This window comes from Boleophthalmus pectinirostris, unplaced genomic scaffold, assembly GCF_026225935.1.
Source record: "Boleophthalmus pectinirostris isolate CB_2022bp ecotype Guang Dong unplaced genomic scaffold, ASM2622593v1 HiC_scaffold_6, whole genome shotgun sequence".
Classification (NCBI taxonomy): domain Eukaryota; kingdom Metazoa; phylum Chordata; class Actinopteri; order Gobiiformes; family Gobiidae; genus Boleophthalmus; species Boleophthalmus pectinirostris.
Window position 1 is genome coordinate 38,267,188 of NW_026571447.1, and position 27,812 is coordinate 38,294,999.

Genomic DNA, 27,812 nt, shown 5'->3' on the forward strand with positions numbered 1-27,812 from the left:
TATTTTTCACATTTGTTTAATTAAATCACGTCATGATTTTTAGATTTAGAAGATGATTCGCCTCCGTCAGACGTTCCACCGGAAACAGGATTTTTCTGTTGGGAAAAGTCCACGGGAAAAACAAAAGGGAATTTCACGGACAATTAATTTCCGGCTCAAACTCCGCTCCGTCCCGGACCAAAGGGGAGGGGTTAGGTGCAAAAGGGGGAGGGGTCAGGTGCAAAAGGGGGGGCCAGGTGCAAAAGGAGGAGGGGTCAGGTACAAAAGGGGGAGGGTCCAAAAGGAGGGGCCAGGTGCAAAAGGAGGAGGGTCCAGGTGCAAAAAGAAGAGGGGCCAGGTGCAAAAGGGGGAAGGGTCAGGTGCAAAAAGGGGAGGAGTCAGGTGCAAAAGGGGGAGGGTCCAGGTGCAAAAGGGGGAGGGTCCAGGTGCAAAAGGGGGAGGGGTCAGTGCAAAAGGGGGAGGAGTTGGTGCAAAAGGAGGAGGAGTCTGGTGCAAAAGGAGGAGGGGTCAGGTGCAAAAGGGAAAAGAGGAGGGGCCAGGTGCAAAAGGAGGAGGGGCTGCAGTAAAAATGGATGAAAATTCAAAGTGTGTCTAAACTTTTTGAGTTAAAATCAGCCGAGACTGAAAGTGGATGAAATAAAATTTATTTAATAGTCCACACACGGGTCGGGTTTAGACCTGGTCCTAGGCTCTTCTGGGGTTTAAGTGTTTGCGGGGGGCAGAGGGACAGTCCGAGGAGGGTCCAGACCCGGTCCGGACCTGGTGGAGATCCTGGTCCGGGCCCGTTATTTCCTCTGGGTGAAGGGGGAGGAGAGCGCCGCGTTCTGGGCCGACTTCTTGCAGGATTCCGGAGAGACTCGGAGCAGAGCCGAGGGCAGGAGCTGGTTCCTTTTGATGATCTGCAGAGCCAGCAGAGTGTTTCCTACAGACCACAGGGAAAAGGAGTTTTAAAGCTGCGTTCTGGAACTTTTCTGAACAAGAGCCCACTACCTGCACCACCACAGTAAGATACCACAGTATGTTCCACAGTATTAAACTTTTTTTTTTTTTGCCATTTTAACTGCTCAAAAACCAAACAGAGCAGCTTTAAAATCAACCAAAGATTAAAATTACAAAAACATAAAGACACATGACCTGGATTTCACTAAACAAATGTGTCTGGAAAAGTATTTTAAGATGTATTTTTAGCTCGTGAAACTAAAACAAAACAAATGCACCACAGAAATATGAGTCGCTGTGCAATTACCGCATTTTTCGGACTATAAACGGCACTGTTTTTCATGGTTTGGGTGTTTCCTGTGACTTGAGAGTGAAGTGTTGAGAGGTTCTAGTCTTGTGTGTGAGTATCTGCTGCTCCTGTTCCTCCTGCACCACTGTCACTTGGCTCTACTGCGCATGTCTCCTGCAGAAAGAGCCTCTGTCCTGTCTGTATCATGTCAGTCGATCGCACCGTTACTTCTGCACCATTGAACAATTTAACATTTAAACAAACTTATGAAGACAAAGACTGAAAAGACTGAACACAAATTCCTCCAAAAACAAAATCAGATTCTGCAGATTAAAAACGGCAAGTCGTGAAATCTGCAGCTGAAAACGGAAATCGAGCAGCAGAAAGAAAGTTTGGAGTGAGAGAGAAACTTGTGAGGGGCTGACGAAAAGTGGGGATGGAAACACAGCTTCGCGTCATGAAACTTTCCTATAGTCACTGGATGGATGGACAAAGTCTGGACTTCAGTGACACCGAAACCATCCTGTAACTCTAACTGGAACTGATGCTGAGTCTGAAGACAGCGACACAGAAGAGGAAGCGGTGCTCTGTTTACCTCCGGAGGTCGAGGCCGAGTTGTTCAGAAGTGACACCGAGGATGAAGAATTGAATGGATTTAGAGTGAGATTTGGAGTGAGATGGAGACTTTGTTAAACTTGTTCTGTTCTGATGTTTATGTTATAGTTTATCTGAAGAACTGTTCATATGTGACGTTAACAGTCTGTTGTTCTCTCTTCTATTGTTTTTACTACAACTTGACTTTACACAGGAAATGTCGGATCCTGGTCTCTGATTTTATAAAATAATTTTCCCCCAAAAAGTCTATGACTATGTTTTTTTCTTCTTCATTATGAATTTTTTGGCTGGAGCGACTTATGATCCGAGAAATACAGTAATTGAATTTTGTTCGAGATCACGAAAACCCGTGCAGCTGCAGTGGGGATCTGTGACGTCGGAGAGTTTCCCCAGACACATGTGTGACTTTCTGCACGATTCCAGGGAGAGAAAGTTAAAACCACACTGCGGAACATTCTCCATGGAGATAGATGCCAAACTGTGGATGATTACAGCCAAAAGGAAAAACATTTACAGCAGGAGGAGGCTCTTCTCCAGGCCAAATATGAGTCAGGTTTGTGAAGATGCAAGCCCGCTCGAAATATCAATAATGTTTTTCCATGTTTTTCAGTGCAATAAACACAAACCAAATAAAACAACATATGTTTGTGGTCCTTATTGTTATTACGCAGATTTTGTTGATGAATATTTGTGATTTTAGTGGAAAATGAAACAGATAAAAGTCTAACCGTTCTGCAGCTCGAGGTAAACTCCGAGCAGAATGGCCTCAGGAGGAATCTCTTTAGTGTTCACCATCGACGCCGCCTGAACACAACAAACACAAGATTTACAGAAGACACATTTATTTTACAAATTGTGATCCCAAAGCTGAAAATGCTCATTTTCATGTTTCATGTTTCATGTTGTGACGTCATGAAGCAGTAGTTCCAAGTGAACAGCTCCTTTTACCTTTTAGTTTAGTAAAAATTAGCAATTCCAGGGCTAAAATTATCCAAATGATTCTAGTGAAGGGGCACAGAGTTTAAAAACACAGTGGAGCACTTCTTTTATTACCACATGACGTCACAGCTCAGCCTAAATGTGCAGGGTTTGTAAACCCTGTAAACTAAACAACTTTATAAGATGATTTTTCTCGTGTGTGCAGAATCTCGTGTTGGTTTTATCTCTGGAGACGTTGAGGCAGGAGAGTATTTGTAGTACTCTGTGTACTTCGTGTACTTGGTGTACCTGGTGCAGACACTTGCGCGCCTTCTCGTACTCGCTCCGGAGGCAGTAGGCGCTGCCCAGATTGAACAGCATCATCGCCCGAGCAGAGGCCACCGAGCTCGGGTAACACAGAGGGGTCTGCTTCCCTGCTGGAGGACACAAAACATCAGAACCCGACCAGGACCAGACCAGGACTAAACCAGGACTAAAAAAAGGACTAAACCAGGAATAAACCAGGACTGAACCAGGATTAAGCCAGGATTAAACTAAAACTAAAAATGGACTGAACTAAGACTAAAAAAAGGACCAAACCAGGACTGAACCAGGATTAAGCCAGGATTAAACTAAAATAAAAAAATGGACTGAACTAAGACTAAAAAAAGGACCAAACCAGGACTAAAAAAAAAGGACTAAACCAGGACTAAAAAAGGTCTAGACCAGGACTAAAAAAAAGGACTAAACCAGGACTAAACTAAGACTGAAAAAGGACTAAACGAGGACCAAAAAAAGAACTAAAGTAGAACTAAACCAGGACTAATGTAGAACTAAACCAGAACCAAAGCAGGTCTAAAGACTACAGTAGGACTAAACCTGGACCAAACTAAAATAAAACACGGACTCAAGGATTAAAAAGGCCTAAATCAGGACTAAACCATGAACAAACTAGGACTAAACAAGGGCCAAAGCAGGATTAAAGGAGGACTAAACAGGACTAAACCAGGACCCAGGTGGGGGTTTTATAAACAGTAAAATCTTGTGTCAGACTTACAGGACTCTCCGGGCTCATCTCCTTTGTCTGAACCTGAAAAACAGGATTGTTCTCATCATGTGTGTGGTACGTGTTAACAGACACGTACCACAGTGACGTGTGTTTTTATCAAATATTCTGTCATTTTATAAAAGAAATGTGTTAAATAAATAATTCATTTAATTCAGTTTTGCTCGTCAATGTTTTAAGACGTCTTAAAATGACCTCTACCAAATGTGGATTAAGAAGAAAAGCAAGACTAAACCAGGACAAAAACTGGCTAAAAAAAGGACTAAGCCATGACTAAAACCATGACTAAACCAGGACTAAAAGAGAAGAAGGAGGCAAGCCTATGAGTACCAAACCAAAGTTAAAGAAAGATTTAACTCGGATTAAAGCAGGACTATATGAGGTCTAAACCAGGACTAAACCTGAATTAAAACCAGGACTAAACCTAGGGCTAAAACCAGGACTAAAAGAGACGAAGAAGGCAAGCCTAGAGAAGTACCAACCCAAGGCTGAAGAAAGTTTTAACCAGGATTAAAGCAGGACTATATGAAGACTAAACCAGGACTAAAACCAGGACTAAACCAAGTCTAACCCAGGACTAGACCAGGTCTAAACCAGGACTAAACCAGGACTAAACCAAGACTAAACCAGGACTAAACCAGGACTAAACCAGGACTAAACCAGGACTAAACCAGGACTAAACCAGGACTAAACCAAGACTGAACCAGGTCTAAACCAGGACTACACCAGGACTACACCAGGGCCAGAAGGGAAGACGAAGGCAAGCCTAGGGGAGTACCAAACCAAAGCTGAAGAAGGATTTAACCGGGATTTAAGCAGGACTATCTGAGGTCTAAACCAGGACTAAAACCAGGACTAAAAGAGAAGAAGAAGGCAAGCCTATATGAGGTCTAAACCAGGTCTAAACCAGGACTAAACCAGGACTAAACCAGGACTAAACCAGGACTAAACCAGGACTTAAACCAGGACTTAAACCAGGACTAAAAGAGAAGAAGGTGGCAAGCCTATTTGAGTACCAAACCAAGGCTAACGAAGGATTTAACCAGGATTAAAGCAGGGCTATATGAGGTCTAAATCAAGTCTAAACCAGGACTAAACCAGGTTTACACCAGGTCTAAACCAGGACTAAAACTAGGACTAAAGTCTAAAAGGCCAGAATATATCGCCCTGGACACTGGACATCATAACTTGAGCCATCGTTGTGTCCAGCCTTGTGCCTTGTCTTTGTTTAAAATGGTTCTATGTATTTTAAAGGGTCCAGTGTTTTAAGACTCTGACTAAACCAGGACTAAGCCCGGCGTTCAGGACTCGGACTCGGACCTTGCTCCTGGTCGCTGGTGCACACGCCCATCGACACGTCGCTCACGTTCTCTGGGTTCAGGTGAGAGATGGCGTCGGAGATTCTGTCCAGCGAGATGAGAGCTTCAGCGGCGTAGAGGTGACCCAGGAACCTGACGACAAAGGAGAGGAGTTTAAAAGTCTGAGCATTTTCAACTCGAACTACTCAACTTGTGCTTTAAGAGTTTAAGACACGTTAAGTTTATTGTACTGTAGTGTTTGGGGACGTTCTGTTTACACATTACGCCTCAAAAGACTTAATTTTGCACAATATGAGACTAGTATTGGATGAATCAACATTTTGGGAGTCATTTTGGTCGATAAATTAGTGTAATAAGCCAATGATAAATCAAAAAATATAAAACTTGTATTTTTTCCAAAGCTGTTCTGACAAATTTGTATCGTTTTTTTTTAATCATTTGTGTTTGCAGGAAATAAATTATAATATTGGTGGATATTGTGGTAGGGCATCAAGTTTTTTCATCTTACTCCTTTTGAGCACCAGGTCCCAAATCTGAACATGTACCATATTTTCTGAACTACTGAGCGCACCTGAATATACGCTGCATCAACGAAATTTTAACAAAATTTTTAAAATTGCACGTATACAGGCGGCACCTGAATATAAGCCACAGGTGTCCACGTCTTCAAGAATGTTTTCAAGGGTCGTCTGCTCAAAGCTTTTGTCGTCTTTTTGCATTGAGTCAGTTCGTCACGCTGCCATCGTCAAAATCTCACCATCGACTCACTGACGCCACCCGTACATAAAATGTGTGGTGTGAATTTTATCCATCAGAATATGAATTGAAAAGTTACGGCATCAAGAATTACAGTCACAAAATGAAAATTTCCTAGTCCTGGTTCAGTCCTGGTTCAGTTTGTACGCAACGCAAAAGTCGTGCATCTCAATCGGTGTTTCTTCTGCCTGTGAAGTGATGATGTATTTTTGACAGTCGAGTCGCATCTGTGAATTCGTATTTGTACTGAAGAAAGTGTAATCATAAATTTTCATTTTGTGACTGTAATTCTTGATGTCATAACTTTTCAGTCTGTATTCTGATGGATAAAACACACATAAACACATTTTATGTACGACTGGACTCATTCGACAGTTTACAAATATTTATTTTATGCTCAACTTCAGACAAATAAGCACGGATTTCTTTCCTATGCATATGAATATTTCTGAAAGCTTTCTTACTCTATACTTCAGACTATCAATATTGTTTTCTTTGTTCTGATTTAGGAGATGTTTGTGTAATCCCTCAGTTGTCCAGAGAGATCGCATGATTGCTCAAACATGCATGGATGACATCTAAAACCTCTTTGGGCACGTTTTTGATGAAGAACAACTTTACAATATGGTAGAAAGCTCCAAAAAGTTGATTGCATAACACATCGGAAGTGTATCTGCACCACAGAGCTGAAATGGCCCCTGCCGTCCGCTGTCACTCACTTCAAAGAACCCGAGACTTTGGGCTGGTGCAGCAGTTTCTCAGCGTGATTCAAAGCCATGAGATTATCCCCCAACGCCAGAGCCACGTACGCACTGCACGCCAAGATCGAACACCTGCAACAGAGAACAAGGGACGCACAGAGAGAGAAACAGAGAAGACAGAGAGACAGAGAGAGAGAAGGAAGAGGTTGATAAAGGGGGGAGAAAAAAACAAAAATGAAAGGAGGGTCAGAGAGTGGATAGAGCAGCAGACCATGTTGGATTACATTACACCAGAAGTTAAGATCTACCTGAGATTTTCCACTTCCTGTTTCCGGAGAGGAGACGAGGGTGCTGCAGACAGGAACTTATCTGCGTCCTGACCTTTACCACTGAAACACAGAGGAGTCCTGGTTTAGTCCCGGTTTAGTCCCGGTTTAGTCCCGGTTTAGTCCCAGTTTCCTTTGAGCCAGTCCTTCATAACTACTCAAGTCACTGCTTATTCCTCATCAAATAGAGCAGGTTTTGTTCTAGTTTCTCGTGGTACACTCTTGTTACAGACCTGCTGGTGCTTTGTGTGAAAGTTAGGAGCTGTAGGAGATGTTCTGACCTGCAGGCGTCGCTGTTTTCGCTGCCGCTCTCTGTGCTGCCGGACTGACTGGAGCACTTGGACCCGTTGTCTGTTTTGGCGTCTTGCTGCTGATCTTCTGGGAGTAACAGTAACGCGTTTCTGAGGCAGATGGCAGCAAACTCCATACTGGCCACAGGGATCGCTGCAGACTGACCCTCACTGCAACAAACACAACACGGTCATGAGTCATAAGGAGCGTGAAATTAGTTTATTAGTGAACAGACATTATTACAATAAAAACTGTAAAATAAAATATTTCCAAATCTGCATTATTTAAGAATATCCAGAATATTATTATTATTATTATTATTAAATTTAAGTGTATTAGTTCATTACTCCTGGTTTTCTTGCACGCCTCTTTGCTCTTTGGCCCGTGTCTCTGGGGACAGGTGGGTGAGGAGGTGGGTCCCTCAGGTGCTGAGCTCAAGTCGAAACTCTGCAAAGTTCAGTTCATAGTTTCACTGTGGAGATGAGTGAGCTGAACAACCCGTTTGTCCCATGACCCTCTCCCTCCTCAGTCACATGTGTGACGTGTGTGACGTGTGTGACTGAGGAGGTTTGAGTTTGTTATGAGGAAATGCCTCTCTCTTTCTCTCTCAGAGGCACAAATGGCGCAGAGCACAGTGGACCCGGCGGCTCTGAGCTGCTCCGTGTGTTTGGAGGAAGTGAAGGAGCCGGTCACTATTCCCTGTGGACACAGCTACTGCAGCAGCTGCATCCACAGTCACTGGGACAGAGAGGAGACAGAGAGGCCGGTCTACAGCTGCCCTCAGTGCAGGCAGACCTTCAGCCCCAGGCCCGTCCCAGGCAAAAGCACCATGTTAGCAGGTTTAGTGGAGGAGCTGAGGAGAAGCGGACTCACAGCGTCCCCTGCTGACCGCTGCTACGCTGCTTCTGGAGATGTGAGCTGTGACCTGTGCACTGGGAGCAAGCTGAAGGCAGTACGCTCCTGTCTGCAGTGTGTGGCCTCTTACTGTGAGAAGCACCTACAGCCTCATCACGATGCTGCAGCGCTACAGAGACACCAGCTCGTGGAGCCCTCACACCACCTCCAGGAGATGCTGTGCTCCGAGCACAACGAGGTGAAGAAGATGTTCTGCCGCACTGACGGGCAGCTCCTGTGTGTGATCTGCTGCATGGAGCACCACAAGACCCACCAGACCTTGTCCTCTGCCTCAGAGAGAGCCCAGAGACAGGCACAGCTGCCGGCCAGGAGGGCCCTGCTGCTCCAGAGCCTCCAGCACAAAGAAACCGACCTGAAGAATCTCCAACAGGAGGCCCAGGACATCAGCCGCTCTGCCCAGAGAGCGCTACAGCAAAGCAGGGACAGTTTCACACAGATGGCCCTTCTCCTGGAGAAAAGACGCTCAGAAGTGGAGGGGCAGATCCGTTCCCAGGAGGAGACCCAACTGAGCCAAGTCCAAGAGCTCCAGGATCAACTGCAGCAGGACGTGAGTGAGCTGAAGAGGAGCCTCTCTGAGCTGGACGCACTGGCCCTCACCCAGGATCATAACCAGTTTATACTGCACTGCCCCCTTCTGGACACAGACTCACAGCACACAGAGTTCAGGATCCAGATCGGACCAAGGAAGGACTTTGAGGACGTGTCCAGAGCTGTGTCTTCGCTCAGGGACAAACTCCAGCTCATTCTGGAGAAGGCCATAGTTCAAAACCAAGAGGACCTGAGCCCTGAGCCTCGCTGCAGAGAGGACTTCCTCAGATACGCACGGGACATCACCCTGGACCCCGACACAGCGTGGACACATCTGTCTCTTTCTGATAGAAACACTAGAGTGACAGATGAGGAAGAAAAGCTGAATTATCCAGATCATCCAAACAGATTCAGTTTCAGACAAGTCCTGAGCCGAGAGGAGCTGACAGGCCGCTGTTACTGGGAGCTGGAGTGGAGCGGGTGTATGATTCGAGCAGCAGTTGCTTACACAGACACTGGGAGAGACTGTGTGTTTGGAAACAATGATCGATCTTGGGCCTTAGACTGTAGCAGTGAATCCTGGGCCTCAGACCTTGGCAGAGATTTTTATTACTCATTTATGTTTAACAATGTCGAGGCCAATATATCAGGTCCGTTCAGACCCAGAATCGGGGTTTACCTGGACCACAGCGCAGGGGTTCTGTCCTTTTACGGTGTTCAAGATCAAAATATGAGACTCCTCCACAGAGTCCAGACTCAGTTCACTCAGCCTCTACATGCTGGAGTCTTCTTATTTTATGCAGATGCACATTTCCCCAAACTGAAATAACCTCCTGGACAGTCACAGCCGTAGGTCTAGCTTTTTATTGTATTAAAAGCTTAAAATTGTAACACAATATCTTAAACACTTTAATAGAGTGTGCCAAAAGTGGGTAGGACATATTTTACCAATGTACACAAAAAGTTACGTTGCAGTTGCATTGTAATTCTGAAATTATACTAAGCTATTCTAAAAATGTTTTTCCAATAAATTACTACAGATACACTTGTTACATCACATCCAGATTGGTGTTGTATTTTTTTTATCTAATCTCATAAAGGGAGAAATAATTAAAGGTCTGTCTATGTGCTATCAATAGTCTAAACTTTAACTTAAAAAAGATAACCTAGCCTACAGTTTTTCTTGCAGGATTTTAACAAGACATTATTATAACATTTAATACTAAAACCTGTTTTCATTTTTCAACAATAAGTAAGCAAATTATGTTGTCTTTAGTTAGTTAGGCAGCATAAGAGCATTAGATCCAAGTGTGGTAGACTTTTATTTTTATTTTTATTATCTTATTTTTTAACTATTGTGATTTGATTGTGCTAGATAATAACAGTGAGAGCTATAGCTGTTGTGTTAAGTATTATCGTCCCTTTGAAATTCATTTACATATTTATTGATTTTGTGTGTGTGTTTTTTGTTTTAACATTCTGTGTCACATCTGACAAAGATCTGATAGGGTTACTTTTCTGTTGTTAGGTAAGCTCCTCTCTCTGGGTGTGTGTGATTGTGTGTCTGTGTTTGGGAGGCTGAGTGTGCGATGCGTCTTGATGGATTTTGAAGATCCAGTGAGGACCTGTCCCCATTCAAGATATATTTTGATTAGAATGACTTAATTCCTACGACCATGGAGGGTGGTCCACCACTTGAAACTCATGAATAGGGTGAAATTCATTCATTTATTGACACAGCAAGAACAATGAAACGAATCCCAGACTTGACTTTATAGATTTATGCAGATAAATTCAAATTTGCACATGTATATTTGTGAATAAAACATTTTTTGTTTGTGACTGGTTTTGCAAGAGTTCGAATCTAAATTGTGCATTGTTCACTTCTACTGATTTTGTGAGACAAACTTTACACATTCATCTGCAGAGAATCAATTTCCACGTTCCTAATGCCTGACAAATCCAGACTGAAGTCTCTCTGTATTTTTTTACAGATTGTATCAGTCTGGTCACCGGCATCACAAACCCGGCCAAATGTGATCGTGAAATCAGATTTGTTTGTTTTTTCAGTGACGCATGTGAAAAGAACGAGCTCATTAGATCACTGGAAATGATGATTTTGGCAGAGAGACATTTCTATGATTTCTATGGATACAGTTGTTTCTTATAGAGCAGGAGAACGTATTCGGTAAAGACAATCGCTTTGACAATTGGTGATGACCGCTGCATAATTTGATGGACAAGGCGGGGGTGCTGTTGACAGACGGGTCGTCCAGCCAATATAATGAAGAGGCTGACCTCGAGTTGACCTTTCACCGTGCAGTCTGCGGTGAAAGTAAAAGCATTTGGACGGCTGCAGAGATGCTGTTTGACATGTTTGTCTGACAGGGCAATTTGGCTCAACCCAACACATCTCCTCCAACCAAGTCTGTGCAGCCAAACCTGTGTCCTCTGAAACAAGGGCTCATCTGCCTGTGTCTCCACGGGGCTCCGTTACCTTAAAGCGTATTGTTATGAAGATGCGTCCGGCGATCAGCTGATGGCCTCTCATGATGGTGAATGAAGCACAGTGTATGTGAACAAGAACTGACTCAAAAATTAAGTAAATAGAACTAAATATTTTGCCATTGAGGGAGCTCCTGAGCACAGTAACGCGTGTGAAAAAACTTACCTTAGAATCTTGTTCCTATTATTAATATTTGTTTGTATTATTAAGCCATTTAAGATCAATATTGCCTTTCACAACAAACAAAACATAAAGGAATCATCAACATATGTTACAGATTAATTCCTAAATATCCAGAACCAAGCGCAAGTCAAGCCGAATAAAGGCCTGCTCCTCGGGCAGATGTACACACTGACCTGTAGGGGGAGTTCTGTGCGGACTGAGAGGCCAGGATGATCTTGCGGTGGTAGCCCTGCCCCACGATGGACTGGACGATTCCCTTTTTACAGGGCAGGCCTTTACTCTCCTGCTCTGAGCCCTGGAACAGTCGAGGTTAAACATTTTTAGGAATGAAACCTAAGGGACATATAACTACCGTATTTTTCGGACTATAAGTTGCACTTTTTTTAATGGTTTGGGTGTTTCCTGCAACATATATTCCGGTGCGACTTACATATTAAAATTTTCAGACTGACAGCTGCGAAAGGCTCTACTCTTGTGTGTCAGTATCTAGTACTACTATTACTCCTGTACTACTGTCATTTCACTCTCTACTGCGCATGTCTCCTGTAGAAAGAGCCACTGTCTTGCTGCAAATAGTGAAATATTCAGCCAAAAACTATAATTGAGCAGCAGAAAGAAAGTTTGGAGTGAGTGAGAAACTTATGATTGACTGACGGAAAGCGGGGATGGAGAACACAGCTTCACGGTAACCGGGCGGGTGCAGCATGTAACTTTCCTGGAAGTCACTGGATGAATCGACAAAGCCTGGACTTCAATGACAATCGAAACCTTCCTGTCGGGATTCAGAAAGACCGGAATAATTCTAACTGGAACTGATGCTGAGTTTGACGACAGCTACACAGAAGAGGAAGCGGCGCTCTGTTTACATCATGGATCTATGGTTTATCTCTGGAGGCCGCGCAGAAGTGACACTGAGGATGAGCAATTCAATGGATTTAGTGATGTGGAGTGAGATAGTGAGTTGGGTAAACTTGTTCTGTTCTGTTGTATATGCTATAATTATCTGAAGAACTGTTCATATGTGACATTACCATATTAATGCCTGTTCAGTCTGTTGCTCTCTGTTCTTTTGTTTTGAAATGTCGGTTCCTGGTCTTTGATTTTACAAAATACATTTCCACTTTTTACATTCAAAAACACAGAGTACCTATGGGTAGCCCTTTCTCACCATCCTTCTGTAACTTATACATGGGTCTGTTTGAGGAAAAGTTTATCTATCATGACAATTAATTCAAAGAAAACATATGTCTATGGAAGAGATATTTGGACGACATTTTTTGCTTGTTCAAAGGTACTAAATTAAGACTTGAGTCATTTTTTGCTTATCTGAACTCGCGCTCCTCATATATATCTTTTACCATGGATTATGATCAACAGCGCTTGAGTTTTTTGGACTTGGACTGTGGATCATCAGAGAGGGTAATCAGCTGTACACGGACTTATATAAAAAGCCTACAGCTCGAAATTCTTTACTTAGAGCTGACTCTCAGCATCCACTTCCATTGAAAAAGAGTCTCCCATACAGCCAATTTTGTAGGCTTAAAAGAATATGCCACAAAACTGATGACTTTGAAAGAAATGTAAGTAATATGATGACAAACTTTGAACAAAGGGGTTATAAGAAATCTATTTTAAATGATGCTGCCACTAAAGTTACAGGAAAACCTAGATCTGATTTTCTGAGGGTCAACCCTCCAAAAAATGCCAATAAGCGGATTATATTTTCTACTGGATACTCAAAACCCGCGGAACAACTTAAAAACATCATAACTAAACATTGGCATATACTACAAACTGACGATTCATTGGGTGTGGCTTTTAAAGAGCACCCCCTAGTGGTCTATAAAAGAGGAAGAAACCTTGGAGATAGACTTGTGCACTCCTACCTTCCTCCTAATCAAACCACATCATACCAACCTATACTGACTCCTATTCCTGTTGGAAATCGTCGCTGTTGTGGTGCAGTCAGTGTAACTACACATATCGCTGCAACAGTTTTAAGCTCCCTCACACTGGAAAAGAAATGATGATCAAAGGAATTATATCCTGTAATACCAAGTCTGTGATTTATATAATCACCTGCCCCTGTGGTAAAGCTTATGTGGGTAAAACAAGCAGGGCTTTAAAAACACGGATTGCAGAGCATAGGAGTACAATCAGATGTAAAAACATGAACTATCCTGTGGCGGCTCATTTTGTTGATTTTAACCATCCTATCTCTTCCTTAAGATATATTGGCATTGAACATGTGGAACTGCCCCCTAGAGGTGGTAATCTAGAGATGCTCCTGTCAAAAAGAGAGCACTTCTGGATTCACCATCTTAAAACTCTTACTCCTCATGGACTGAATGTGGAGTTTGATTTAAGATGTTTTTTGTGATAGACTGAAACTATTTCTGTATTTTATTAAATGTGTTTTATGTAAACTGTTGTTTCTTGTTGTAGAATGGGCTGAACTCACTTTGGGACCTCCCATTCATTGAGTGGGTATATGGGCACCTGGACTGGCAACCATTTTGTGTGCTGTGGTCCAAGACAAGAAAAATATCTGATGAAGGCTTTTTTTGCCGAAACGTTATTTTGTTAATAAAAAAGTATTTGGACATCGGCCAACTGAGTGTGCTATGCATTTGTTCACCCTGGTCTGGCTACTCCTTGTATTTGCACCTCTGCAGGAATCTTGGTGTGTGTTTTCTGTTTCTTTTTGATAAAATACATTTCCCCCAAAAATGCGACTTATATATGTTTTATTCTTGTTCATTGTGCATTTTTTGGCTGCTGCGACTTATACTCCGGAGCAACTTATAGTCCGGAAAACAAGGTAAGCACAAATTTATGAAAGTTTAAAAAGCAGCCGTCTAACCCACAGCGAAAAGCAACAAAGTGAGATTTTGTTATGCCTTTTTTTAATTTGTACACTATAAGAGGGCACCATAGTCTCGTCTGTTACACTGGACCTGCACTCAGAAAGCCCAAGATTCTAACCCACACCCTCCCACACCTTCCTGGCCCTGGCTGAATACGTACCCCTTTGTTGGCGCAGATGCAGCACTCGGCGAGCCGTAGCCACAGTCGGGGGTTGGAGTGATAGACCTGCACTGCCTCCATCAGACACTCGAACGCAGCCAGGGGCCTCCCAATGTGCAGCAGCTGGATCCCGCAGTTATAGAGCAGCTCGTAGCGTTTGTTCGACAGCAGCGCACACATGGGGATCCCTGCGAACTTCTTAGCTGCAAACACCACAGGGACAAAGGTAAAATGGGGCTTAGTCATTTCAGTCATGAGAATTATTGCTTCAATAATTTAATGCTTGGCAGCTGGAGATCATCACATCCCCAGAGAATGTTGACGCTTACTATAGGCAATCCGTGTGTCGTTCATTCGTCTTTCAATATAAAACCAAAAATAACCAAAAATAAGAAAACAACTGTTTTCTTCATTATTTGTCTCCAAAACCAAAATGAAAAAAACAGATAATGATTTGTTTTTTTCAGTTTTCGATTTTGTGTTTAAATGAAAAATGGAAAAAACGGCCGTTTCCCATTTCAGTGATTTCCGTGACTGCAATGTTGGACTTTTGCACCGCATACAGACTGAACCAGGTCCGGCACCAGACCGGAACCAGACCGAGACTGAGATCAGGACTTAGACCGGGATCAGACAAGAACTGAGTCCAGGACCAGGATCGGAACTGAGACTGGGACCGAGACTGGGATCAGACCAGAACTGAGACCAGGATTGAGACTGGGAACAGCACCAGGACTGATACCGGTACTGATACCGGTACTGATACCGGTACTGATACCGGTACTGATACCGGTACTGAGACCGGTACTGAGACCGGGACTGAGACCGGGACTGAGACCGGGACTGAGAACGGTTCAGTCCTGAGAACGGTTCAGTCCTGAGAACGGTTTAGTCCTGAGAATGGTTCAGTCCCAGTCCCGGTCCAGTCCCGGTCCAGTCCCGGTCCAGTCCCGGTCCAGTCCGTTATCCGTTTTTCCATTTTTCGTTTAAACACAAAATTGAAAACTGAAAAAAAACAAATCATTATCTATTTTTTCATTTTGGTTTTGGAGACAAATAATGAAGAAAATAGTTATAATATAATTGTTTTTTTCATTTTCTTATTTTTGGTTTTATATTGAAAAACGAATGATACATGGATTGTAGGTACTGGACCTAGATCTTATGGCCCAAATTTGTTAAATTAAAGCTCAGATTAAATAACTGACTTAGCTGGAATGAAAACAGATGCATGATTTGTACCGTCTCTCGCACACAACCCACTCACCCATTCAAACACGTGTGGAAAGGACTTTGGGTGAATTAAAAAGGTGGAAAATGCAAAATTACAGTTAGAAACTAGTTATCTTTTGGGGTCCAATTCAAACACACATCACCATCTCAATCTGTTTTATACATCTGTTTGTTTCACACAAGTTTTCAGACATAAAACTTGCCTGGTCCGCTGCCTCCGTCTCCCAGCTGAGCGCACGTGTGGTCGTTTTCTTGCAGCGCCTTCTTGAAGTAGAAAATCCCCAGGTTATGTTTGCCCATTGCAAAGTGAATGCAGCCCAAATTGTTCCAGAACATACAGCGCACACATTCACCTGGACCAGACAGAAGCAGACGGGGCAAAGTTTAAACACAAACACACAGCACAGCAAAAACAGAAGCTGAAAACACTACTACTACAAGTACTGCTTACACCAGTACTATTTCAGACTAATGTACAAAGTATTATTACCCTTTATATGTTTTTACATGTTTTACTCTTACTTCGTATGTTTTTACTCTTGAACTACTACTACTACTACTCTTGAGCTCGAACTACTACTACTACTACTCTTGAGCTCGAACTACTACTCCTCCTACTACTACTGCTACTGCTACTACTGCTCCTCCTCCTCCTCCTCCTATATATATTGTTCCAGACTACTTGTGTCACTTTTGCTAATGCTTTACTTGGACTACTAGTACTACAACCTACCGTAATTACAAGTACTCCTACTACTACCACTATTACCACAACTACTGCTACTACTATTGCTACTATTGCTGCAATTACTACTAGTACTATTGCTACTACTGCAACTTTTTCCATGTCTTTTTCACACTACTGTTACCACTTTTACTGAAACTTTAACAACAACAACAACAACAACTAATACTGCTACTACTACCACTACTACTACTACTACCATAAATAAAGTCATCTCTGAGTGATACGATAATTCTAAAGCTGTCAACAAAACAGTTGACTAGAGACATGCTCTGCTGGTTAATTTATTAAAAAGGGGGTGTAGTAAAAAATTCTCAAAACTCTTGTGTATCTGACCTAAACTTCACTCACAAAACTACACTACCATGTCATGAAAATACTAGAAACCGTGTGTTTGTTTGTAAATGGCAGATTAAACTCACGATCGAGTCCCAAATTTCCATTCCTTCTCCTTTCTGCTGCCGTTCCATATTAATCGTTATAATTTAATTCGACTAATATACATTTTGTAGGACTAAAAAAACAAAACAAGGAATCGCCTAAACCTCTAAAGGGCGACGGCACTGGATGATGCATTACAAAAAGAACACATGGAAGTTAGATTAGAATATTTGGGGGGGTTGTCCTGTTAACAATAATCAAAATAATCAATTAAAGCAGCAGAAATGTGCCGAGAAATGTCAGTACAGGTCCAGTTTAGGTTTCAAGTATGGAATAAAAAGTGAATCTGTAAAATTTAAAATAATAACTAAGAAATATATACATTTCTGTAGAATATTGTGTGTTTATTTATTTATTAATTGCGTTGGTAGGAAGAAGATTCAGATGACAGTTTTTTAGGTTTCCCTAATGAACACAAAGTCGATACTAGAGACATATAAAACATCTGAATAATCATTTTGTTAGGATCTGGTAATAGTTTCTGACCTGTCTTGAGGGGTCCTGGGTGCTCGGCGATGTTGGAGCTGTTGAGGAGTTTCACGGCTTTTCTGTAGTTTCCTCGTAAATATTCGAAGTTACTTTTGAGGAAGAGCGACGGTGCAGACTGGAAAAAAGAAAATGGTCAGAGGTTTTATAAAGAGGATTCAGAGGCTCCTGTAGCATCACTATGACAAAATCACACTTGGTGAATTTGAGAAAAGCTCAAATCTGATATAAAATAGGTTGATTTGTGTAAAATGTTCAGTATTCATGAGTTTAATTAAAGAGCTCTCATAACTGTAATTACGATGTATTTGCACAGCATTTCTCTTTCTGGAACATTTCAACTACTGTATTTTTTGGACTATAACTCGCATTTTTTTCATGGTTTGGGTGTTTCCTGTGACTTATACTCAGATGGGACTTATATATTAAAATACATCATTTCACATGTTCATTATTTTCACACCGACAGCTGCGAGAGGCTCTAGTCTTGTGTGTGAGTATCTGCTGCTCCTGTTCGTCCTGTTCCACTGTCACATCACTCTACTGCGCATGTCTCCTGCAGAAAGAGCCTCTGTTCTGTCTGTATCATGTCAGTGTGTTGTAGGATTTCAGCAGATTTCAGAATCTCTCAGGGGCAAGGATAAATGTAGCGATCAGGTATGAGTAGACGTCCGGCTACTGAAGTTTGAGACATTTCTGCTCGTCATTTACACACCCACCTGCATTTAACACATACAGGTAAACTGGTTCTCATATTCTGCAGACAGAAGCTGAAATATTCAACCGAGGTAAATGCTACCATCACCCGATTTCACTTTGCAGAAACACCCAACCTGGCGCAGGACCCTGACCCGACCCTGACCTGGTGCAGGACTCTGACCCGAGCTGCCACAGTGAGAGCTGGAGAGATGCAGCGGCACTTGTTCCAAAGCCAAATGTTACTTCTTCCACACTACACACACTACACCCAAGTGACAACCAAGGTACATGTGCATCTGCGCAACAAGTGCATCATCAGAGAGAGTTTTCAGTGCCGCTGGAAATATAATAACTCTGGGGGATGTGGGGTGGGGGAGGGGGTGAGCCGCTATACCGCACCGCAGGAGAAATTCCCTAACCGCGACAGCCCTACATATACCAGACACCTGTTCTCTTTTCTATTATTATTACTATAACTTGCCTTTCAAGATGAAATGTCTGTTCTTATGATTCTTATGTCTCTAATTTCATAAAATACATTTTCTCCAAAAAGTGCGATTTATAGTCCAGGGCTACTTATGTATGTTTTTTCCTTCTTCATTATGCATTTTTTAGCTGGTGTGACTTATACTCTGGAAAATATGGTAATAGACCATTAGCACCATTAGTTTTTAGTAGCATTAGTCGTAGACAGGTGACCACTTTAGATCTGATTTGTATTTTTAAGATCAGCCTGTGCCCGTACGACCCACTGACTTACGTTTCCAGCTGTGTTCATAACGGACTTGATTTCACGTTTGCAGGCCTTGGACGACTTCATTTGGATATACGCCCGGACTTTGTACTGGAGGAGAAAAGGGAGTGAGAACCGCAGAGTTAGACAGAAAACACACACACACAAAAAAAACTGATTTTGAAGGCACACTTTTACCTGGTGCATTTTGGACTTGGCCGCTTCCATCATCGCTGCAAACTCTGCCTTCTGACTGGCTGCTTCTTTATTTGAATTGTGGTTCTGCAAAAAAAAAAAAAAAACTTTGAAATTTTAGTGTCATGTCACTGCAAAATATTATTATTAGTTGTTTTTATATCACAACACCGAAAGTTGGACTGAATAAAGTCGAGTAAACCCATACATTTTTGTCCTCATATTGAATATCTCTGAAATATATCTGAATATTTCTACTCAATTTTGTCTTTTAAATAATATAAAAATGGCGCTCCGTATTTATTTTCTCTTTGTTAGTCCAAGTCTTCCATCTGATCTAAACCCCTTATTTTTACTGAATAAAAGACGCTGATTATTGACAAAAAAAAATATGAATCTGGATCTTGATTAAAATGTAAATAAACGCTATAATAAACTATAAAAAATAGAATTGTAAAGATTTGTGGGTTTCATGTATTTCGCGTTTGAATCTAGTTTTATTGAGATATTTGTGTGGGCATGTCGGACCTCTTTGCCGTTCTTTCCTCCTCCCTGGACGCTGAGTTTGTCCAGAACCGTGAGCAGGTGCAGGGCCTTCTCCGGCTGAAACGTGATCAGGTACAAGTCGACCAGGAGGAAGCTCACCGACAGAGCGAACTTCTCTTCTAGGGCAAATAACACCGTGACAAAACTATGCACAAGAACTGAAGCAGGACTAAAGCAGGACTGAAGCGGGACTGAAGCGGGACTGAAGCGGGACTAAAACTGGACTAAAGCGGGACTAAAGCGGGACTAAAGCGGGACTAAAGCGGGACTAAAAGAGGACTGAAAGAGGACTGAAAGAGGACTGAAAGAAGAACTCAAGTAGGACTAAAAGCAGGACTAAAGCAGGACTAAAGGAAGGACTAAAACTGGACTAAAGCAGGACTAAAACTGGACTAAAGCAGGACTAAAACTGGACTAAAGCAGGACTAAAAGAAGAACTAAAGCAGGACTAAAAGAAGGACTAAAACTGGACTAAAGCAGGACTAATGCAGGACTAAAACTGGACTAAAGCAGACTAAAACTGGACTAAAGCAGGACTAAAACTGGACTAAAGCAGGACTAAAACTGGACTAAAGCAGGACTAAAACTGGACTAAAGCAGGACTAAAACTGGACTAAAGCAGGACTAAAGCAGGACTAAAAGAAGGAAAAATTAGGACCAAAGTAGAACTCAAGCACGACTAAAGCAGGTCTAAAGCAAGATTGAAGCAAGATTGAAGCATGACTGAAGCAGGACTAAAAGCTGGACTAAAAGTAGGACTAAAGCTCTGTGTTGTGCGTCAGACGTGTGAACCCAAACGTACCAAACGGCTCGAGGAACTGGTAGAGCCTCTCGGCGATGGCGATGGCCTCGGAGTACTGCCTCAGGTGGTACAGGACGATGGCCTGGTTATAATACAACATACAGTTCTCCACATCGTCCAGCCCGTCCACGTCCTCCGCAGACGAGTGCATCTGAGGACAGAGACCAATCAAAACCAAAACAGTCATGATCAAATTCCCAAAGTTTAACATTTTATATTTTGTAAGGATTTGAGAGTAAAGACGCCTCAGTGGTTTGTTTAGCTCTTTTACTGCCGGATTATACAGAGCTTTGAGAGGTTTTAATGTTTCCTCACCGTGAGACCAACTGGAAATGCAATCGTTTATATGATATATATGCAAATTATCACCCAGATAAACTTGATTTTATTTCCTGTGTGTCTAAAGATGGATAAATTGTTTTTCACTGTGTTACAAACTTTTTAATAAGCTTTATTCAGCACTACCGCCAAATATTGTAATTGCTCCACCACTTTGATTTGCTTGTTTTTCACATGATGAACGGAAAAGGATTTAGACTTTTTCCATTTAATTTTTTCATTCATTTTTGTTTTTTCACTGCCATGGTCTTGTTTAGGGTTGTCCTGATCTGATCACGTGACTGCGGACTCGATCCGGACTCGGATGTTATGTTCCGATCAGGTATCAGATAAATAATAGACGTATATAACACACAGGACACACAGCACACAACTGTTTTGTTTTGTTTTTCGTTTTAACTGAGGCGCGGGATTTGCTCAGGGACGTCCAGTTAGCGCGACTGACTTTTGGGTCGTGTCGTGCTCGGGCGCTGTTACCTGTGGTTCTGTGGTTCGTGTTCACACCTGTGCGGCCGATGGCGTCGTCGCATGGCGCGATTTGTTTGCGTGTTGCGCAGTGGAGCTGGAACTTTTGGCGGAGAGGGTGGGAACAGAGGCATGAAGTGTCTATTGAGTGGTGAGACTGATGTTGCGCTCCACTGTGGGTTTGTGGATGTGGTGGTGGTGGTGTGGGCGAGAGGCGGCGGCCGGGAGACAGAGGCTGTGAAGCTTCTGTCATCTCGTTTTTAATTGGTAAGATTTTGCATTATTTGGAGTTCATATTTAGACATAGCCTAAATGTTTAAAATATAATGCACATGCTTCCATATAATATCAAATCTACAAACTGTAGATTGTGCAGAGTCGAGTCTCAGGTCTGATCTGGTTCTGGTCTGGTTCCTATTTTGTTCAGTTCATTAAGTTTACTAAGTTACACATTCCAAGACCAGACTGTGGTAAAAGTCAAGATTTTCAACAATGATGGTTCATGGTTAGAAAAGTTAATAAAATTTAAGTTTTGGACATTTGATTTTTCACAAGTTCAGCCCAACTATTACACATGAAATCAACACAATCTGATCCTGCAAACATCGTGGATCTTATTCTTTGCTCTTAGTTCATTTCATAATGTTTTATAGAAGTATCAGATTGGTCCCAATCTGATACTTCTATAAAACATCGGCAGATACTCAAAATCAAATGACTCAGACTCGAAGTCGGAGGCAAAAAAATGTGATCGGGACACCCCTAGTTTAGTTTACATTCAAAGTAAATTTAGCTCCTAACGTGAGGGAGTTGTGCCGTGAGCCGTACCTGGTTCTTCATCATGAGCAGCGTCTGTTTGAGGGTCCCTGTGGTGGTCTGTCCGCTCTTATAAAACTCCACCACAGCGCGATTCATGGGGATCTTGTAGTCCTCTTTGTTCAGCTCCTGCAGCGCGTCCAGCTGCTTCAGAGAGTCCTCGTATTTCCCAGCCTGCCATAAACGCACCACAAAACATTACACACATACAGTGCAGTTTTAGAAATTGTCTGTGCAATCTCTCAGCAATCCAACATCAATAGGAAAGAAAATTTAATTCTGTCAGTAGTTATTAGAGATTAATTTGTGTACTGCAGACACAATAAATATAAATTCTGCTCAGTACACACAGTTTCATAGAGAATCCAAAAAGCATAATAAAAAAATAATTGTCAGACTAGATGAATACTGAAGTAATGAGTCAAAACGGAGAAGGAACAAAAACACGTGAAGTAATGCAACACATAGAGTGCGTTTATAGTAAGTATTTATATTTAAATTTATATTTATCTCTTATATATAGAGTAAGTCGTAATGAAATTGTAAATGCAAACTTGCTGTTCATACGCTGCTTTTCTTTCTTGGAATTCTGTCATTGTTTAAAGGGTTTGGCGTCATATATTTTGCTTTGAAGTAGAACTAAAAATGACTGAATAGACTACTACTACTACTACTACTGCTACTATGAGTGTCATGGTTTTATGATCAGGTTTTTGTATCCTGGTTCTGGGAGTGTCCTAATTTGAGTATCCTCGATGAGCCAGTATCCCGGTGATGATAAACCAGGAGACTCTCACGGAGTTTTTCTGAGAGTATCCAGGACACTGTGGCCTGTAGATGCAGTGAGTTCTCCAAACTGGAGCTGTACTGAGCATGTGCCAATTCAAGTAACAAAAACATTAGGAGCAACAGCTTTACCAAAACAACTTAAACTCCAACCAGGGCTTTTTAAGTACCATATTTTTCGGACTATAAGTCACACTTTTTTTCATGGTTTGGGCGGTCCAGTGACTTATACTCCGGTGCAACTAAAATTTCGAGACTGACAGCCGCGAGAGGCTCTAGGCTTGTGTGTCAGTTTTCTGCGCACGTCTCCTGCAGAAAAAGCCGCTGTCCTGCCGCAAGTAGTGAAATATGCAGCAGAAAACGGTAATCAAGCAGCAGAAAGAAAATTTGGAGTGTGTGAGAAACTTGTGAGGGACTGTCGGAAAGCGGGAATGGAGAACACAGCTCCACGGTAACTGGGAGGATGCACCATAAAACTTTCCTGGAAGTCACTGGATGACAAAGCACAGACTTTAGTGACAACTGAAGTTGAGCGGAGTTGCTCAGAAGTGACACTGAGGATGAAGAATTCAATGGATTTAGTGATTTCGAGTGAGATGGAGAGTTTGGTCAATTTATGTTTTGTCGTTTATGCTATAGTTATCTGAAGAACTGTTATTATGTTACGTTAACATATTAACGCCTATTCAGCCTGTTGTCCTTTATTCTATTGTTATTATTACTATAACTTGCCTTTCAAGATAAAATGTGGATTCCTGGTCCCTGATTTTATAAAATAAATTTCCCCCAAAAAGTGCGACTTATACATGTTTTTTCTTCTTCATTACACATTTTTTGGCCGGTGCGACTTATATTCCAGAGTGACTTATAGTCAGAAAAATACGATAATATTTTATACTTAAACAATCTAAAGCAGTCTACTCAAAAGTGTTAAATTCAGTGTTGGTGTTTTGAGTAGAGTAAAGAAAATCCAGAATGTTTCAACATAGTCAAGAGTTATTTCAAATATAACAGTGTTGTAGACTAAAATAAGAAGTTGTTAATCCACAGTGTTGATGTCAAACACTTTATAAAGTCTGTTTGTGTTGCTCTTGAACCAAACTGACGCTATGACACTGTGTCGTATTTCTCAGCTGTTAAAAACGCCTTTTACTGAAGCTGTAACAGAGCTCCATAGTCTCATGTTCTTACTTGAGCATACATCTTCTTTTTTGCTGTTGTTGTTAGAAACCTGTTAAAAACCCTTAAGTTTGCACATTTTCTACATGTTTAACTATGTTTGCAACCGCTCTAAATATCCAGGATACTTTGATGTAACATGTACACAGGAACATGAGTATCCTGGTTTCTCTGAACGCAGGTAAACACCACGGGATAAGTGGTGTTTACAGGACATTGACGCGCACGTAAACGCACAAATGTAGAAATGACCTACTACTGATTCACTAGAACATTTTGTCCGAAGTAATTATTGACTGGATTGTGAGATTAAAAATGTTGAAAATCAGGAGTTGGGATTCTATCGTTAATCTGGTAAATCAAACAAAACCAAAGCGTCACCGTGAAGGCTTCGTAGGCGCTGGCAGCCATTTCTTTTTCTTGGTCCGTCATGCCGGGAGAAGAGCCGTCGTGTTTGGTCTCGTTTTGTTCTGAGGAAGAAACAAGAGAAGATGAAGTGAAAACCAGCTGAGAAAATAGAATAAAACCATAACCTGATCATGTTTTTTGACTGACTGATTCGTTTTTATTTCAAGTTTGTGCCAAGAGAGAAACAATAATCATACAACAACAGAAAAGCACATTTCTTGAAAAGGAGTGGAAAGAAGAAAAACACTTATATTAACCCGCTCCTGTTCATTACATTGTGTCACAAATGAAAAATTATTCTTCTTATCTTATGTCCACTGATCAAAAAACTTTACAAATATTTACATAGAGCAAAATAAATGACATACTATGCATACTTAATATAATTTTAACCCAATTTCTTTTTTTTTTTTAATTCTACTGTATTATGTTTTACAGTTTTTATTTTATCTGTATTTTTTTTTCAATTATATAATATTTATTTATTTATTATGTTTATTATACAGTACTTATTTTATTTTTTATGTTAATGTTGAAAAAAAACAAACAAAACAAAACATGCATTTCCTGATCCTGCACAATGTGATTAAATAAATAAAAGCTCCTCCAGGTTCTTGCATTTTAATATTTTATGATATTAATGACAACTCACCCTTATGTAACAGATAATACTCCCTACAACTGTACAACAACTCACTCTTATGTAACAGATAATACTCCCTACAACTGTACAAGAACTCGCCCCATGTTACAGATAATACTCCCTACAACTGTACAACAATACAGATAATACTCCCTACAACTGTACAACACTCACCCTAATGTAACAGATAATACTCCCTACAACTGTACAACTCATCTTAATGTAACAGATAATACCCCTTACAACTGTACAACAACTTGCCCCATGTTACAGATAATAATCCCTACAACAACCGTACAACAACTCACCTTTATGTAACAGATAATACTCCCTACAACTGTACAACACTCACCCTAATGTAACAGATAATACTCCCTACAACTGTACAACTCATCTTAATGTAACAGATAATACTCCCTACAACTGTAAAACATGAATATTTTATAACTTATTTTTCTACGTTATTTTAGACTTGTACATTTACATTTATATAATGACGTCTTATTGAACACATGTCTCTTGCTATATTGTGTGATACTTATTTAGAATTCATTATTACCATTTATATTTTTCACTCTTTGTTATTATTTTATATTATATTGTGATGTGTGAGCTCCTGTGTCCAAATATATAACTTTATTTACAGACTCAAGCAGTACACAGAGAGACATACACCCACAATATATACACACACACACACACACACACACACATTTTAACCTACACATAAATTTATACACGAGGTTCCTCATTAGAGCCTGGAACGTGGGAATATTTGCAGTCACAAACAAAGCACTAGCACTTTCCCACCTTGGAGTCTTCTTCAGCAGTATTCTGAGAGCATCATTATATGACACCTTAAACTTATTCATCTTTGCTTTGCTGTAATTACACCATAGTTGAGCTGTGTACAGTGGAGTGCAGTACGATCTAAAAAAAAAAAAAAGAGTCGTTTTGACTAGGGATGGGCATGATTAATTGATAATTGATCATTAAGAATTTCATTGATTACGTTAATTTTAATCGACAAACTGAATGTAGGTTGTTGTGTGCAGCGTGACCAAACAAGGGTCCGTACATGTGTCTCTGCACTCAGAAGGAGCGAGACACAAACAGTCAGTCAGTCTGCAACGTACCGAAGCACAAATGTGTATTTAATGATGATTTGTACAAGAAATTCCACGCTTTCCGTTGCGTTCGGGACAAGTGTGAGTCCATGTGCACAATGTACAAAGCAGCACATATGTTTCGTGTCCAGTGGGGAAAAGTTTTACCAGGTGAGAGTCGCTCAATGTCGATGACGAGTCCTCACCTATCTCCCCCCGTACGATGTCCTGGTTTTGACAAACGCAAATATGTTCACACTAACCTGTATTCCACTGAGTCGTGTCTTTTAATCCGACAGAAATTGAACCACATCATCGACACAAGAGCTGTAGTTTTATCTTCGCTTAGTTTATGCAAATTAGCGATGCGGTTTTAAGTTTCGTTTCTGTGAGAGTTGCGCAAAACTGAATTAAACACATTATAATGTCAAACGGGCTGATGTGGCTCTAGAGTCGTTACGGTTTATATGTCGTAAAGTTGAATTTATTTATGCAGATTAGTAGTGCAGATAGTAATAATAATGATGATCATTTTAATATGAAAACGTTAATGATTAATCGATAATCGATCGTTAATTCTTCCGACGATCGATTAAGAAAATTTCATCGAATGCCCATCCCTAGTCCAAATATATAACTTTTTTTACAGACTCAGGGTCCAAGCTGTACACAGATAGACACACACCCACAATACACACACACACACACACACACACACACACACACAGTCACTTTAATTCAATTTCTTGCTTCATTTAACCTACACATAAATTTATACCTAAGGTTCCTCATTAGAGCCTGGAACATATTCTGCAGTATTCTGAGAGCATCATTATATGACACCTTGATCTTATTCATCTTTGCTTTGCTGTAATTACACCATAGTTGAGCTGTGTACACTGGAGTACAGTACGATCTAAAAAAAAAAAAAAAAAAAAGTCGTTTTGCCATAATAATAATTTCCCTCGTGGATCAATAAAGTTTGTATAAAACCTCCACACCACATTAAAATAATAGTTGGACTTGTAAACCCGGTCACTATTCAAATCTGTTGTAACCTGAGACATTGACAAAAAAAAAAAAAAAAAAAAGACCAAAATATAAGTTTTTGTCAATTTTCTTCTTACTTAAATCCTGAAGCGTCACCGTTTCAGCCTCTTTTACTTCTTTAACGGGTTCAAATCTGACATTTCTGACCGAAAGAACGGATAAAAGAATAAAACAGCACAAGTGAAATTTGTTGTCAACATTTGGCTGCAGCTCGGATAATCGCTCTTCTTTGTCAGGGAAAGATTTAAGCGGAAAATATAAGATTTATGATTAAATACAGAACGTTTAATACACAATTACACTCACTTTTATAGAAAATAAAATATGTAAAGAGGAATTTAACCGACTCTAATATGACATTAAAGGAATAGGACAATACTGTTTAATTTAAGCGTTTAAATGTAGAAGTAAATATTGATAAAAACATCTATTAGCACAGTTTGACCTGGAAATGCTAAGTGGCTAGCGTTTAGCACCAACTTACCGGTGTTTTCTGCCATTTCAAAGCCCGTTTTCGATCCCAGTTCCCGACTGTACGTGCGTAAATGTGAGGTTACGGTTTTGTCCCGTTGTCAGGGTGATTAATTGTTAAAAGTGAGAACAGATTTGGGAGAAAAAGCATCAGAAACAGAAGATGCTAACCATGCTAAGCTAACCGCAGCCGCTCCGCTCGGTGACTTCTTCGTGTGTGGAGGAGGCAGGGTCAGGGTTTAAACAGCGGCGCAGCGCCGCAAGTTGTAGCGGGCGCCGGCTGGAACTAC

At 41.1% G+C, this 27,812-nt stretch overlaps 1 protein-coding gene across 5 annotated transcripts; it reads right to left on the reverse strand.

Annotated features, from left to right (window-relative positions):
- Positions 1 to 27,745, reverse strand: cnot10 (CCR4-NOT transcription complex, subunit 10). 5 transcript variants are annotated; one of them, XM_020933635.2, is made up of 19 exons: positions 27,536 to 27,745; positions 24,226 to 24,314; positions 21,892 to 22,053; positions 20,260 to 20,410; positions 19,440 to 19,573; positions 18,915 to 18,998; positions 18,744 to 18,827; positions 17,285 to 17,402; positions 15,816 to 15,965; positions 14,380 to 14,582; positions 11,526 to 11,647; positions 7,211 to 7,390; positions 6,912 to 6,992; positions 6,622 to 6,735; positions 5,148 to 5,278; positions 3,819 to 3,851; positions 3,071 to 3,198; positions 2,572 to 2,647; positions 1 to 922 (listed from the first exon to the last, which is right to left on the reverse strand). In XM_020933635.2, the coding sequence occupies exons 1-19, from the start codon at positions 27,549 to 27,551 to the stop codon at positions 786 to 788; spliced, it is 2,193 nt and encodes a 730-aa protein (XP_020789294.1). In that variant the 5' UTR covers positions 27,552 to 27,745; the 3' UTR covers positions 1 to 785. The 5 variants fall into 5 exon arrangements, with proteins under 5 accessions (XP_020789294.1, XP_020789293.1, XP_020789292.1 ...); XM_020933634.2 differs by having other exon boundaries at positions 3,071 to 3,195; positions 19,440 to 19,576; XM_020933633.2 differs by having other exon boundaries at positions 19,440 to 19,576.
- Between the last annotated feature and the right edge of the window lie 67 nt (positions 27,746 to 27,812).

Excerpts from the sequence above, each read along its gene's own strand:
- cnot10 (XM_020933633.2), bottom strand. Across the intron at positions 22,054-24,225 it reads GCGCCTACGAAGCCTTCACG|GCTGGGAAATACGAGGACTC; the intron begins GTGACGCTTTGG and ends CGTTTATGGCAG. Across the intron at positions 14,583-15,815 it reads AGACGGAGGCAGCGGACCAG|CTAAGAAGTTCGCAGGGATC; the intron begins GCAAGTTTTATG and ends TGGTGTTTGCAG.